At 36.4% G+C, this 16,904-nt stretch overlaps 1 protein-coding gene across 2 annotated transcripts in view; it reads left to right on the top strand.

The window, feature by feature from the left end:
* The window catches only part of STK26 (serine/threonine kinase 26), a 52,659-nt gene that overhangs the window by 21,525 nt on the left and 14,230 nt on the right, over positions 1 to 16,904 (top strand). For both annotated transcript variants that reach the window (XM_032260212.1, XM_032260211.1), the window contains one exon: positions 9,430 to 9,660. In XM_032260212.1, the coding sequence (XP_032116103.1) occupies positions 9,430 to 9,660 (231 nt within the window). The remainder of the gene's footprint in view (positions 1 to 9,429; positions 9,661 to 16,904) is intronic.

Consider the following 16,904-nt stretch of genomic DNA (forward strand, 5'->3'; position numbering starts at 1 on the left):
ATATATATATATGTAACATCTATCTAGAGAGAAGCGTGTAGATATACACACACACATGTATGTATGTGTTACTTACTGAGTACTACTTTAAGTTCTGAATGAATTTACTTCACAATTAAAGGAGAGAAAGACAAATAGAACTTTAGGTCCTGTATGAGCTGAATGTATGGTTTCCCTTGACTTCCTCCAGGACAGTCACTCATATATAATGGGACATGGCCAGTGTGAAGGACGAGAAATCAGTCTGGACAATGACTCTTTCTGCTCTTGGCGTCTAGGCCCACTTCATTACAGTATTAGAGTGTTGGGCATGAATACGGTCTACTAGTGATTTTGAATTTCTTGCTGGAACAATGGAGTGGTATATACTTTTCATTTGAGCTATTGTATGTTGCTACAGGGTTGGCCACATTGCCAGTACCAATGAATCCATTACCTTGTTTCAAAACGAGGGTTGGTGATTGCTAGTGATCAAGGAAGGGGAACAAAGGGACTTGGCTTCTAATACTTCACAGATTCACACAGCTTCAGAACAGTAAGGGATTTAAAAATTGACTCTACCTCTCTCCCTCATTATACAGATGGTGAAACTGACATTTAATAATTGCTGATTTCTTGTAATTTTCAAGATAAGCGAAATTAAGACAATTTTTCCTGACCTTTCCGCTCTCTTTACCTCTGCAGTACTTATGAGAAACCAGACCTCCTTTTTTCCTTTGGAATGGCTATAAGGTCAGAGAGGAATTAGCTAAATGATGCAATGGAATTTGCATCCAACATTTATTGTGATAATAGCTTTGACTTTTGGTTTATTGAGAGAAGAATGTGATTGTTTGCAGGATGTTTCCTTCCCTTTACCCATGAATATAATTAAAGGTTTAAGGGAACTTCAGATCCCAGAGAGTTAGTAAAAAAAAAAAAAATAGTTACTACTTTTCGTTTAAAAGGGCTTATGTCCAAAGATGATTTACCTGGCTGAACAAAATAATCAGACATTTCTACTTTTAATTAAAATAACAGGAATGTGAAGGCCTCCATATTTGGGAAATGGAGCTAATGAAAGTGCTGCCTATTATGACTTTGGCTCTTGCTCGAGTGTTTTTAAGATAAAGGAATTTATTAAATTTATTTCTGCTCTATATTTCATTTTTCTTTGGAATAATGTGATATGTGGTTAAGTGACAATAGAATCAAAGAAATGTCTCATTCTCTTTTACCTCATTGTAAAATGAACTGCCTTACAAACATGTAAAGAACAGCATTCTTCACATCCCAGAATGTATCCTGCTTGCTTCCTTGTTCTTTTCCGCTGATCTGAGCTGGTATAAAGAGGAATGCAAGTTAGGAGGCAGAGGAAGCTCTTCTCCTATCCGCTCGTGAGTAGGAGGAATTAGAATGAAGGAATGTTATCAATTATTCTTTTGTTCTTAAAGATGAAGTAGACTCAAAATTATTAATTAGGAGAAACTCCTCAAACTGCTATGTTATTCATATGCTATGTCAAAATCTTTTGTAATAATTTTAATGAAGTTATCCTTTACTAAAATATCTCCATTCTAAGTATTTTTGCTAATGAGATGCATTTAAAAGTAATAATAAAATAGATGAAAAAGTACTTATACATTTAATTTTATTTCTGCCTTATGAACACATTTTTCTTGTTGCTATGCACAAAATTGCTGAAAGTTTAAACAGTTGCCTTAATAGTATAAAATAATACCGTGCGAGGCCTTTGACTTTATGCTTCACCATTGAGACCAAGGTTGGACTGCTGCTGCCTCATTAATCTCAAAACTGCCTTTTAAGTGGGTGGGTAAAGACAAGGAGTCAACTGTGAGTTGATAAAATGCTGTCTGATGACCACAAGGAAGCCCAGGGTTGATGTAACGATATATCCTACTACATTTGATGTATCTCATTTTATGCATGTAAAATCTGGGAATTTCATTGCTACTTTATGTTGCAAAGGCAAATTATAATAACCTTTGAGAAAGATGTAAAAATGTGAGTACACCATAAAAATATGTAAGCTAAGAACATTTTCATTGTACACTTAGTTAAAATGTTTTGAGCCCTTATAAATATGAAAATGCAAACTTAAATGACTGTCCACATAAGGAAATTTAACCTCAAGCCAAATTTTTCATGTTTAATTTGAAACATACACAGACATACTTAATTTGTATCTTAGTTCTTATTCTGTCATATGCAAAATATAGTGAAGCTAAGTGTTTTACTTCAGAAATATAAATCACAGAGATCTCTTAAGAATTCCATAAAATTTTATCTGATAACTTGTAATATGAACCGGAAGTTGTGCAAAGTAAGGAATTACTCTGCTAACATCACATTCTTCAAAGGTTGAGAAAATTTTGTAGGGAGTTTATTTTATCCTTCTAATTATTAAAGTAATCTGAGCATACATGGTCATTTAAACAATTCTTGGCCTGCATAAACCTAGCGTAAAATTAACAACTGATGCTAAATATTATTTTTTATTCCTGGACAATTTCATCAATTTGTGGGTTTTTTTAATGACCAGAACTGGAAACCTTAGTATTAAGGGTTACTGAAGTCTACAACAAATCACGGATAAAGGTGGAATTGGAGCTGTTGGCTTCTTGATGTTGGATCCTATGGGAATCATGATACGGAATAGCACCACTACTTTACCTCCTACACTCTAGAGGCCAGCCCATTCCAGTCTAGTTATTGACATGGAAAAAAATAGGCTGAGAAATGCCAGAAAGTCAAGATTACTTACAGATCATTTTTTTAAAAAACTGTAATATGAAATATTTGGTAGTTATGTATACATACAGGGGCCAATGAATTGCATAGTGGTTTAACAATTATAAAAAATTGTATCATTTCCGCCAACATCTCTCACACCAACCCCCAACCACCACAGTCTGCCCCTGGTAACCATTCTACTCTAGTTCTATGAGGTCAAGTTTTTTAGATTCCACATGTAAGCAAGATCGTGCAGTATTTGTCTTTCTGTGCCTAGCTTGTTTTACTTAGCGTACTGCCTTGCAGGTTTGTCCATGGTGTTGCAAATGATTGGGAAAAGGATACAAAATTTTATATAGGAATAGGTTCAAAAGATATACTATATATACAACGTGGTGATATAATTAATATATTATATTCTTGAAAAATGCTAACAGAATGGATGCTAAGTGTTCTCACCACAAAGATAAATATAGCATGTAATGATATGTTAATTAGCTAGATTTAGTATATACATTCCACAATGTATATACTATTTCAAAACCCCTTGTTGTATATGGTAAATACATACAATTTTGTTAATTTTAAAATTTTAATAAAAAATTATATCAGTTGAAAAATAGAAAAGTCCTATTTTAAGTTCTTCCAATTCTTTTAAGTTTAAATTTTTCAAATTCTTTAAGCATTGGGATATTACAGAGTAGACATTGGACAATTGTGTGATCTCTTTACAATGGAAAATAATTTTGGTTTTATAGCAAAAGGGAGCATAGTTTAAATTACAAATAAATCCAAGATGTAGCGAAAGAACCTTAGACATAAGAGTCAGGAGATCTGGGTTCAAATTTAGGCTTTGCCACTAGTTAACTGCCTTATATCTTTGAACAATTTTTTTTTTTTTGTATTTTTGATAGAGATGGGTTTCACTGTGTTATCCAAAATAGTCTTGATCTCCTGACCTCATGGTCGGCCCGTCTCATCCTCCCAAAGTGCTGGGATTACAAGTGTGAGCCACCGCACCCAGCCCTCTTTGAACAATTTGTAACCTCTCCAGTCTATAGTTCCCTCCCTGTAAAAATAGATTCTGGACAAGATGTTTGCTAAGTTCCTGTTCATCTCAAAGATTATCTAATTCTTTTAATTTCAAGACTCCGTAACTCTTCTTAACTTCTCTAAGACTTACCATCATTTTAACATAAATGGCCTTAAATTACATAACTTCTGTTTAGTGATCCTAGCCTAGGACACAATGAGTATACAATAAATGCTTGTTATTGATGGGGATGTTAAAGAGTTGAATTGAGTGACCTATATACATTTCCTTCCATTTCTAAAAGCCTGTGATTAAGAGAACAATCAATTGTATTTGGATTATATCTGGCACTTAAAAAAGATAGTGCCCTGTTTTCTTCAACTCAGCACTGGTAAGAGTTATATAACTGTTGACTTTAAAATTCTGTTTTTGTTTTTTGTTTTGAGAAAGGTTCTCACTGTGTTGCCTAGGCTGGAGTGCAGTGGTGTGATCATGGCTCACTGTGGCCTCAAGCTCCTGGGCTCAGGTGTTCCTCCCACCTCAGCCTCTTGAGTATCTGGGACTACAGGTGTGTGCCACCACGCATGACTAATTTTTGTTTTTGTTTTTGTTTTTTTAGTAGAGAAATGGTTTCACCAGGCTTGTCTCAGACTCAACTGGGATCAAACTACCCATCTGTCTTACTCTCCCAAAGTCCTGGGATTATAGGCATGAGCCACCGCACCTGGCCTAAATCTCCTTTTTTTTTTTTTTTTTTTTTTTCTTTTTCTTTCTTTTTTTTTTTGATGGCATTTTGATTCGGAAACATTCAGCAAATATTTTAGGCAATGTTCATAAGGGGAAGTGAAAAATCTTAACACAGGCTATCATAATAGAATAGTAATTTAATTTGAGGCTCATAAACCAACTAAAAAATGACTTTTATTTATGTGCATTCTGCTTGTTAGATGGCAGGAGACTATATAGACATGGAAGTAATCCAGAAAAGCATTTCATCTCTAGCCTGGGAGAACTGATTTGATCAATTTAAACAGGTAGCTAACTAAGTGTATCTCTAGTTTAGTACGTTGTTAGGCTGAAGTTTTTAGTTGCTCTCTGTGATTGTTAGGGCACTTTGTGTTCACTGCAAGTCACTCTTAGTGTTTTGAGGATTTCAAGGAAGTAAAAAATCTTCTTTTAAGCCTTGATACCATTAGCACATTCTTTGCTCATTATTTCCTGTAACATTCCTCCTCATCAGTGAGTCACCGATGGGCCTACTACACACAGGCCAATCTGTAAAGTGCAAAAAGTTATTTTATAGCTGAGAGCATTCATAGTATGGACTTTATTATGGTAGGAAGGCAAGTGCAAAACACAATTTAACTTTAGCTTGGTTCTTAGTTCTGGAAGGTTCTTTTAGGATTCCCAAGTTGAACATTTCCTGGTCAAATCCTGTGAGAAATCTGCCTCCTCTTCCTTACATCTGTTATATTTTCACCATCAGTCTCAGAGTCTTACTGGGGATCTTAGCTAGCTAGCTCAAATTCAAAGAACTAGATTCTTTACCTTAGTTCTTTCCCACATTTTGCCTTCCAGGTCCCCATTCTGCAAGAACTCCAAGACTAATTCTAAGTCTGTCTTCAATTTTCTTGTTTCTCCTGGCCACCAATTCCTAATGTCCCCCTCCACAAGTTGACCCGTTTTCTACTAACTAGATGTAAACATTTATCCTTCATCAGTGTTGGCTGTTATCCTCAAAACTCTGTCATCAATCACATCTTAACCCCTTATGCCCTATCAATGATACATAGACTACATTGGGTACAAAATATATTTAAGAATGTGTACACAAAGAGTATGGGATATGTTGCATGTGTTTCGACAAACATTATGTTTCTAGTCTTGAGTCATCCCTCGGGGTTCCAGGATACCTTCTTCTCCTGTGTATACCAAAGTCTGTGCATACTCAAGTCATGCAGTCAGCCCTGCAGAACCCACATACATAAAAAGTCAGCCTTCCCTGTACATGGGTTTCACATTCTGGATATACTGTATCTTTGATCTGTGCTTGGTTGAAAAAAAATTCATGTGTAAGTGAACCTGTACAGTTCAAACCTGTGTTGTTCAAGGGCCATCAGTGCTAATTTTAGAGACATGTCCTTAGAAGAAGCGTTGCAGATTTGATTTTTAAAATATAGGTATGCATAGTAAATGCCAAAGTCCTCTTGGTTTTACTTTAATCTCCAAGTTGTTCACTTTTAGTGTACAGAATTAGACGAGACCCATATGCTTGCCTAGAAAAAATAAGGATAATGGGTTCCCTGTAATCAAGGATACGAATTTCACATCCATCTGCTTAGTGGTTCCCAAGTGCTGATGTGGAGACTTGCTTCCAAATGACTACACAGAAGTCATCTGGGGTGCTTTTTCAGAAGTATTTGTTGCAAGGCCCCAATCTCAGATAAGCTGAATCAGTAGTTTTGGGGTAAGGCCTAGGTACTCACATTTTAAAAGTGATATAGGTAGTTTGAATGTATAGCCAGGATTGGAGAGCACTTAGAGAACTTGTAAGAAACGTTCTTCTAGCTCTCTGTTTCTGTGGTTTAAGTATCCAAGAAGCCTTCTTCTATCTGCTCCTGACTTTTCACAGGAGACAAGCAAGATGTTCACCTAGTATTATTTCCTATTGGACTTCTTCAGAGTATTTCCATACTAAATAATTGTTGTTATTGTTTTAGTGGTAATGATAACTTCTAAATTAGACTTAAGTTTGTAACAGTGTAGTTATAGCTGAAGAGTGCAAATTCAAGTTAAATAACAGCTAAAGCAGGGCCAAGGAATAATCTGATTGTCTTGAGGAGGTGGATCTGTGAGGTTTTCGTTTTTGCAGCCCTGTTTTGGTATGGCATGTGGAAATGGTCTACCAATAATAAGTCAATATGAGTTTAATTTAGCAGTTCCTCCTATGTGATGCTACAGAACATAGAGCTCCCTTTGGGGGCAGCTTTGAGAAGGCAATACAAGTGCAGATAGAGTAACAAATTGGATTTTGCAGTACAAGTAAGGAGGATTTAGAAATTCCAGTATTCTTAAAAGAATATTTGATTTGGATGGAGAGGAAGCTGACTTTTCTTAGAGGCTCCAAAGAATGATGGGAATGGTTAAGCAAACTAGATTCTTTATTTAGGTGACTTTTAATTGCATTACTTGGGATGTTTGCTATTTATTTACTTGATCTTTGCCCTTGTGCTAAAAGCAGGAAGGAAACCTATCTTAATAAAGACTTGGGATACTTTGGTTTAAAATGATGAAGAGGGATTAGAACTTTGGTATTATCTATCAGGGATTCAGGATTGGTAAATGGGGCAAGGGTCTCTATCCCTTAGATAGGGAAGTGCTGTTCTGTTAGTGAAATCTTGTTTTCATGATTCCCTCCACTCTGAAAGTTGGTGTTTTGTAGGAGCAATGTTAGACCCAAAATAAAAGAGTAGGAAGTGCAAACCTTGTGTAAATGGTGGATCTTTCTCTTTTTCTGTGTCTAACTTGCTATCCCTTAATTTAAAATCTTAAACTGTATCCATAGATTAGAGTTTACTTCAGTGCTTCTTTAAAATGCAAAATGTGACCCGGTTTTAAAACTTTTGATTTACATATTTGCAAGAACCCATTTATTGTAGGAAGCAAAGAACAGCTGTATCCTCCCTGGGGTTGGTTGTTTCAATCAAATCCTTTTAAAACACTAATTAGGAAGATTAGGATTTCATTTTTTTCCTTAACAACAGAAGATTCTTGGTATAAAGTTAATGAATACATACACTTCCCAGAGTGTTTTATCAGAAGGTATATCCTATGTATCTTCAAATCAATGGCACATTTCCAAATTTTAGAATTGCTTTATAGCTATATCGGGAAAAGGGAAAGACTGTTGTTCCAAAGGAAGTTATAAGGAGGTGAACCCATCACCAAGCTATATGGTGAGTATTTTTTCCACAAGGTATTGTAAAGCCAAGAACCATCACCAAAAGTAGGAAGAGGTAACTGTGGGTTAGCCACTCTGTATTAGTAGTCACAATGAAATGCAATGTCTTGGTAAAGGAGGACACCAAGGAAATCAATAATGATGGCACTCAAGTTTTTGAGAAGGTACTACAACAATATATGAGCATTAAAAATGCATTTGCATCCTACTGGAAGCCTAAATTATTTTTAAAAGCTCAGATGGAAAGCTCAAGATGTGTTTGTTCCATGTGAGTACTGGAAATGGGTGGGGATGCACAAGTAGCTTGCTGTCTCAGAGACTTCTACATGGAAAGTACAACTTTTAGAAATGGGGAAAGATCCAATAAGAGAGAATGGGGAAGCTTATAAGGTAAACAGGTTATGTACAAACTGTTTTTTAGGCTGTATAAAAAGAGAACTTGGTGAAATTCTTTAAAAGCAGTCATGAGTTTGGGAGTTACCTCAAAAGGAAGCGGTTTACTGGAGTAGTAGTGTGTCCATTTGGTGATCATGGTGCAAAGAACTTGATAAGAGAAAAACAGTATTTTCAGTGGCCTCTTTGTCTAATAAAGGAAGATAAAAGGGACATACTATCTCCATAATTGTCTTGCGACATTGATGACGAAGTGAAACTAGGTAAAACTGTAGTAAATGAACAGCTATTCAAGGTACAGTTGACAAATTAGACATAGAAAGCTCACCAGAACTAGATAAAATCCTCCTATATTTTGAAGGAACTCAAACTTTTTGATTAATAAAGCACTTAATAATGTGCTTTTGGCAGGGTTGGCAATCTTAAGTTTCTACTTGATCAGCAGTGTATTTTCAGCAATGTGATTTTAAGTAAGTATACAAAGTTTGTCTTGGGGTAAAATTTTAATTCAAAATTGTATAAGATATGGAATATTTCTGAATCAGGAAACGATAGTGAATTTATAAATCTAAGTCATGACTATACATTTGTTAACCTTAAAAGCCTATGCTTATTACAGATTTTATTGTAGTGAAGGTGTTAAATTATTCTGGATCTTCACTGTGAGACAGTTGTGAAAGTTCAGTGTATTACTATTTTCTCATTAGTACTATCAATTATTATGAAGGTATAGAATCTTAGTTCAGCCATTGATGATAACATTACATATAGGTAGGATTCCAACTAAAGAAAAACAAAGACCTCTAAAGCCTGGAGTCTTCTGTGGTCTGTATTATTTAGATGGCGGTTTGGAAGTATAGCTAAGATAATTGGGATATCCCAGTTGGAGAGAGAGGAGAGTTGAAAGGCAATATTGGCAGAATGTTAGAAACTTGAACAGTTCACCTTAGCTTAGGTTAGATGTTCTCACACTATTGGTACATTTCCATTAATGTGTAAACTGTGTATAATCAGTAGCTTTATTCCAAAAAGTACTTGATCTTTTGGCAGGCACTGGCTGTATTTGCTGTGTGAGAATGTGGTAGCAGGATCAGCTAAGCTCAGTTAGTGTGTGTGACCCACTAGAATATGGACTAGCTGCCTGTTTGGGATTATAATTGGACTAACAAAGCACATATGGAGAGTTAAAGGAGTTTGTATGCTTTTACAAAAATTTGTTATTGTCTTATGTGATTTATTTTCCTTCATTACAAAAATTTGATTCAAAACATTTGCGTTCTTTCTTTCTCTCTCTCCCCACTCCCCTTAGAATAACATAGCTGATCCAGAAGAACTGTTCACAAAATTAGAGCGCATTGGGAAAGGCTCATTTGGAGAAGTTTTCAAAGGAATTGATAACCGTACTCAGCAAGTGGTTGCTATTAAAATCATAGACCTTGAGGAAGCCGAAGATGAAATAGAAGACATTCAACAAGAAATAACTGTTTTGAGTCAGTGTGACAGCTCATATGTAACAAAATACTATGGGTCATATTTAAAGGTAATGTGTGTGTTGTATTATTTAAGTCATAAGGTATTTTCATTTGAAGTTTTTTTTCTATTTTTTGAAAGGCAATGTCTTAAATTAGGATTTGGCAGTCTGTGGCCTCTAGGCAGAGTCCAGCTCCATTTATACTGCCAAATAAACCATTGTTAGATTTAGCAGCTGTATCCTGAATGCATCCCAGTATTCAGCTGCACCCCTTTTCCACACCTGAACTTTTGATTTGATGGAGGAGCAGAAATGCAGCTGGTTCTGGAGACATATCCTTTGTCAGGAAAGAGCTATCCCCCTGGGTTTCCAGACATTATTCTCAATGATCTTGTCTGTCTCAACCTCAGAATTGATGGAACATGTAAGTATGTCACTTATTTCATTGAGTTATGGTGGTTATTTATGCATTTCTCTCTCCCATCAGGTTGTCAGCTCCTTCATGACAGGGAGTTTAGCTTAACCAGTCCTGGTACTTACATCACTTAGCACAGGGTTTGGCACATTTTAAGCACATGATAAATATTTGTTAAAATGGAATTAAGTGGAATAACATCTGCCTCCCCTTCTAAACAAAATTTGGATTTTTACTGGTTCCAGGATCATGGGATTAGCAAACACCTAAAGTTCCAGCAGATGGAGATGCTACTACATAGCAGAAAACTCGTTGATGAAATCCAATGTTCTTGGGTTCCAAAATTAGAAGTCAGGATTCATGTCTGTTGAAATGTGAACAATAAATAGCTGGGAAAAAAAGGCCCCACAAACTCTAGCTTAGTTTAGAGTTAAAATCATTTTAAAATTAAAATTGTTTATCCTTGTATTGAAGGTTGTCAAATGAAGGCCGTGCTACATCTTTGCCTTTCAGGATTTAAAAGGAGGGAAGTGTTTGTTGATACTGGTTGATCTATAGGCCAAAAAGAGTATATCTATAACTAATTAAGCTGTTGGCCTGCGTAAAAATTAATGATAATATTTTATGCTCTGCTGACCAATAAAACTTTGGATATCCATCTATACCTTTTCCAAATAACCTATCTTCAAGTTTACAGATTCTTTCTTCTGTTTGATCAATTCTGCTATTGATACTTTATTGCATTGTTTCGTTTCATTCATATTTTTCAGCTCTAAAATTTGAGTTTTTAAAATGACTTAATCTCCTTGTTAAATTTATCATTTTGTTAATTTTTTGTTTTCCTGATTTCACTTGTTTCTTTGTATTTTCTTGAAGTTTTCTGAGCTTCCTTGATACAATTATTTTAAATTATTTGTCGGGCAGTTTATAAATCTCCATTTATTTGGAGTCAGCTCCTGGGAAACTGTTGTGTTCTTTTGGTGCTGAGATGTCTCCTTGGTTTTTCATGTTTATTATTACCTTAGGTTGATGTCTCTGCAGTTGATAGAGCAATTGCCTCTTCCAGACATTACAGATTTCAATATGCAAAGACATTCTTCCTCTGTAGGACAGTGTGAGACCAATGGCTAGGTGGGTTGCAGTGGTTTTGGTCCCAGTGAGGGCATAAGAGCATAGTCTCTGTGCAGCTCTGTCAATTGAGATTAGTGTTAACAAAGATTGCAGGGATCCTCAGTGGTCAATACCTTGAGTGTCTAGAACAGTGGTGAGGGTTGTTTGAGGTGTTTGGTGGTGAGAGCTGCTAGGGTCCTCCCAATCTCTTTTTCTTCCACTAGAGAAATCATGGCTGACTAGATCCCTTTTGGCATTGGGTCTGGCTTGTGGGCCCACTTGAGGTGGCACTAGTGTCTAATGAGTGATGCCCATGGAGTGGCCAGAGCTAAGCTTCAAGCATAAGCATGTCTGGAGGGACATGCTCTGAGGCTTAAGCCAGTAGTGGTACCAATGTCCTAGGTACAAATACCCCCTATTGCTGCACAGAGCTATAGTGGCACTGAGGGTGGGATGAGGCCTAGCTCTTTGTAGTACCTGAGTTGGTGTCTGGAGCACAGACATGCTCAGAGGGACCTTGGCTCCAAAGCCTGGGATGTGAGCTAGCTTACTATTGCAGTAATTGGTGCCAGTGTCTGAGCTGTGGGTGGGCACAGTGCAACCACTTAGCTGGACTGGAGTCCAGAATACAGCCTAGCTTTCAGTGGTGGCTATGTGGGTGTCTTGAGCATAGGCACACTCAGAGAAACCTTGTTTCGGGGCACTGGGTATGAGCTAGCTCACTGTGGCAATGACTCCAGTGTCTGAGATATGGTTGAGCTCAGTGAAGACACAGAATCTGGGTCTGGAGTGTGGGCACTCATGGAACAGCCATGACTCAGAGGTCATGGCCTGCACCAGTTTTGAGAGTGGTGGCTTCCTCCATGTGGCTCAACAATGTCTTCTTGAGATGAGAGGGTTTTGTAGCCATGTCTCCCTCTCTGGGGTTCCTGAGCAGAAATGGCTGTTGGCTACCACAGTAGCAAGAGATGCCAGTGTCCTCTGCAGAGCAGATCACTGGGGACCAAATGGCTTGTACTGTATAGCGATACCAATAGCCTCCACCTTTCATCTTTGTTCCTAGACATCTCCTGGCCTCTCAGGTATGCTAATCTCATCAGTGATCCTTTCTGTGGAGATATTCTTTCTTTTTTGTTCCACTGTGTTGCTGCAGATTGTTAAATGGGTCCTTGAATCCTTCCAGGGTTACTTGGGTTTGTGGATAGCTGTCTGTATTTGGCTTTTTTTTTTTTTTTTTAAATATGTGTATGTGGAGGGAGGGGGTGATGAAAACTGGTATCTCCTTTGCCATCTTGGTGACTTTGTTATCACTTTCTTGATCTATCTGTATCTATCTGTATCTGTATATTAGTTAATACTGATATAGAAATTCATCACAAATTTCACTGTTTACAAAACCTGACTTATTCTAATATTAGATGTATATGGAATGAATCCATAATAGAATGAATCTTTAAGCAGCCAAACAGCCACTATGTATTATACACTGTTTTAGGTGCTGAAGATATAAAAATGAACAAACTCATTACTGTTGTCAAGGCACTCACAGTCCAGTATTGCATGGAAATGATGCAGATTTTATGATTAAAGTATGTACCAGGTATAGATGATGCACAAATAAGTAAGTAGTCACTTCTGTCCTTTTCAGGAGTGGCATGAATAAAAGGCCTCCAAAAGGAGGTGATAATGCTAGTAATTTCTATCCAATTTCAGCGTTTACTTCTAAGTATTAGCTGTTACTGTATTTTACTACATACATAATTATTTGGTCCTTTGTGTGATAATTTTGCTTTCATATTTGTTCCTAAAAAGCTAATTAAGCCCATCAGTTCTTTTTTAGCGATCTCATAAGTGATTATGCAGTCTCAATAGTTTTAGGTTCTCCTAATTCCCATACAATTCCTTGGCATTACACAGCCCCACGAATTTGTTGTTGAGTGAGAGAGAGAGTGTGTGTGTGTGTGTGTGTGTGTGTGTGAGCCCCGCGTGTGTTATTTGCTCATTCTGGTTTACTCTTCCTGGATTGAATCCTGGTAATTCCAGACCCACTCTAGGGCAAACCTGAACTCTTGCTACTTTAGGCATCTGTGACAGTACACTAATTTTGGTTGCTGACTTAAAATATTAAGTAAACCCTATTTAAAATGGCTATTCTATAATATATTGAAAATTGATACTGATATGGTTTGGCCATTTTATTGGTTGCTTATAGCCCTTATTTATTCATATTCAGTACTCTCATGGAAAATGATTTACAGCTCTATCTTATTTTCCTAAGAGTTCGTATAGGGTGTTTTCTAAGTAGCACAGTAGCATACATGTATTAGTCACCCAGTGTTTACTTAATCTTTAAATAATTAAAAACTAATTTTTATTTGTCCCCAATTTTTATTGTCAAATGTACTCAGACCAGCTAGTGCTACAAAACCATTGTCCAAGATAGCTTCTTAAAGGGTTAAATAGAATTATTTTTATCTCCTTCACCCATCATTAATTAAACTCTATGATGTAAAACACTACTTTGAAGAACATGTTGCTTCATGATAAAATTGTAGAAATGTGCAGCTGGCTTATGTTGATTATTTGTGTTCTGAATCTATTTAAAGTAAATAGATGTGTGTGTATATACATATGTCTCTCTACAAGACATGTATATATACACAGAGAAAGAAATATTCTATAATCTTATAATATTTTCATACTATTTATTTAAATCACTTTCTTAAATTGACCAACTCATTTATTTTCCATTTATATTACAACATAGTATGACTGTGTCGGTTTGTATTTTTTTTTTCTAAACTAAAATCGCATCAAATATAACAGGATTCTGTTTCATGTAGTCGAAGTAAGTCAAGGCCACATCCTCTTAGTACCATCAGAGAACTACATTATCAGTCAACTTACATACTTATTGTGGCCCATCGTTGCATTTCAGGTGACATGGAGGATTTCTGTGACTCAAATTAATTGAACAAACTAGGAAATGGGTTGTTCTTACACAGGATGTCATCCATAACTAAGACCTCTCTGTAAGAGGGAAGAAAAGTTTGTTACATTAGAGAGAAAATTATATGCTCTTTGAAATTGTATGCAGTTGTAGTGATTTCCGTGAGACATGCAAAAAATGTACTAGGTATTCATTTTGACTGAGCTCACTGTATAACTTCATTTTTAAAAACAGGAGTTAAAAACCAGACAAACACATCAGTATGACCACAGTGTTTTCCTTTAATTTCAGTTCACTGGGCAGATTTTCTTGACAAAGTTAGTCTTTATGAAGAGTGCTAAAATAAGCAAACCCTTCCCTTCTGATCTCATAATATTGGAATAATCTTTTATAATCTTTAAATATTTTTCTAGTTCAACATAAATCTTAAAATGACACTCACTCAGGCATTGAATAGAATTTGAATCATGCCTTTATTTGCTGCTGAAAATTGCCTTTAGATTTCTGTGTATGTCAAGGAAATACTGCCTCTCACCTACTATCACCAATATTTATGAAAAAAAATTGAGTGAAGTAAAATATTTCAGAATTGTCTGTACAGTTTTGTGGCCTTCTCATTATTTTTCACTGAAACTGTATGTGCTTACAGTCAGTGTATGTATGCTTAATGCCTCTGGAATATTCTTTTATCATTAACTTTTTTTTTTTTTGGAGTTCTCTTACAAAACTTGAAGAAAATTGAGGATGGAAAGTTTGTTCCTTCTTAAAATGTTCTTTTCTCAAAATAGCATTAGCTTTAAACTTAATGCACCTTTAAGAAGCCCATACTAGATTCAAGGCAACAGACGTTTATTTATTAAGTACCTACTATGTGTGTTCCTCTTCTTTGGCATATTGTGGTTAATCTCAACTACTTTGGTCTGACAATTTCTAAATTGATGTCTCTGGTTTCATCCTCTCTGCTAAGCCCCAGATATGTGTTTATAAGTTGCCTCATGTTAATAGCCTGCTTATCTGTGAGTACATCAAGTCCAGTAACCCTCAAACTAAGGAGGTAGCATTTCAACTAAATCTTGAGTATGATTTTGGTAGGGGTTGGGAGGTGAGAGGGGGATAGGGACACAGTATTCCAAGCTGGAAGAAAATAGCTCAGAAGTGGTAAATTTTCTAGCCATATTCTTGGCAAAATGATCTCTACTGTCACTTGCAGTTTTATAAAATCTTATGTGCTGTTTTTTTTTTTTTTTTTTTTTTTTTTTTTTTTTAATTGGGTAAAATATACTTAACACTAAATTTGCCATTTTAAGTGTACGGCTCTGGGGTGTTTTTTGGTTGGTTGGTTGGTTCTTTTTCGCTCTTTTTGTGACAGGGTCTCACTCTGTCTCCCAAGCTGGAATACAATGGTGCAATCTCGGCTCACTGCAGCCTCCACCTCCCAGATTCAGTTGATCATCCCACCTCAGACTCCTGAGTAGCTGGGACTACAGGCGTATGCCACCACACCCAGCTATTTTTTCGCACTTTTTGTAGAGATGAGGTCTCACTATGTTACCCAGGCTGCTCTCAGACTCCTGGATTCAAATAATCCTCCCACCTCAGCCTTCTAAAATACTGGGAATACAGATATGTTGTGCAACCCTCACCACCACTGATTTCCAGAACAAATAAGGATTCCTTATTTCAGATCTAGAAGTTGATTAGTTATAATTTTAATGCTTAATGGTATATACTACTATGTAAAATCACATTTTAAGCTTTCTATGAACACTTCTTAGTGACAGACAGTTGGCAAGTTTCTGTTTTGAATTAGTAGAAACAAAAAGGCACACATTGTTTTTAACTTGGAAAACAGGTCCTTTCATTCATGCAGAACTGCAAAATAGAAAGGCATGTTTTATAAGATTTTTCTTTTAAATATCAGGTGAATGAGAAGCTCTCTGGATTAATATGATAGAGTATAGTGCTTGTTAGAAACAAACTGTGGCAAAAGAAACAATTTATAACCTATCCACCATTTTAAGAACCACTTTTTTCTTCTCTTGAGAAAAGTATAAAGATACATCAGATTCCCAGTTCTCAGGATGCAAGTGCCTAAGTTTTATACACAAATACAAGTTATATGAACCTTTCCTGGAACTCCTCTTCCCTCACCAGTATTGTGGGAATTTATTTCCTCTATTTCCTAATGTAGACTTCACTGCTAACCAAGACTCTCAGCTTTCTGCTTGCAGTGCAAGCTGGACATCTATGGCAGGACAGAATAGGTGTCAAGATTAGTGGAGGAAGTGGTAGGGGAACACCGTTCCTCCTTCTATTACAAATTCTACATGGTGTCAGCATCTGGAAAAAAAGAATCATTTTGTTTGAATTAACTGAGCCCTCCCTTCGTGGTCCCTAACCCTAGGCCACACCCCATTCCCCACACTACACCATCAGTTCCACTCTGATTCTTCAACCCTCTCCTATCCCCTAAGCACTCATCATCATGTCACTAGAGTCCATTCTTTGCCTTGATAAAGTCACATCCTCATGGAGATGCTTGGAAATTTTAAATTGGACTCCTGATTACCTCCCAGGGATTTTTGAGTTTGAGGGCTACTGGCAGTAGCTTGAGAATCTTCACCCCACAGCTGGGGCTGTAAAGGTGAGAAATATGTTTCTGGCATCCCAAGTTGAAGCACAACACTGAATATATTTTTCCACTAGAAATATTGTTAAGATATAAATAGTAGTTAGTTTCTATGCTACTCTTCATTCTATACTACGAATGAATACATTTGTGTGAAATTGTCTTTGGGGAGGACTACCCCAGGAGCTTAGGCACTATTTTTATGGGAA

This window comes from Sapajus apella, unplaced genomic scaffold (genome assembly GCF_009761245.1).
Source record: "Sapajus apella isolate SASKATOON/1434 unplaced genomic scaffold, GSC_monkey_1.0 scaffold115, whole genome shotgun sequence".
NCBI lineage: Eukaryota > Metazoa > Chordata > Mammalia > Primates > Cebidae > Sapajus > Sapajus apella.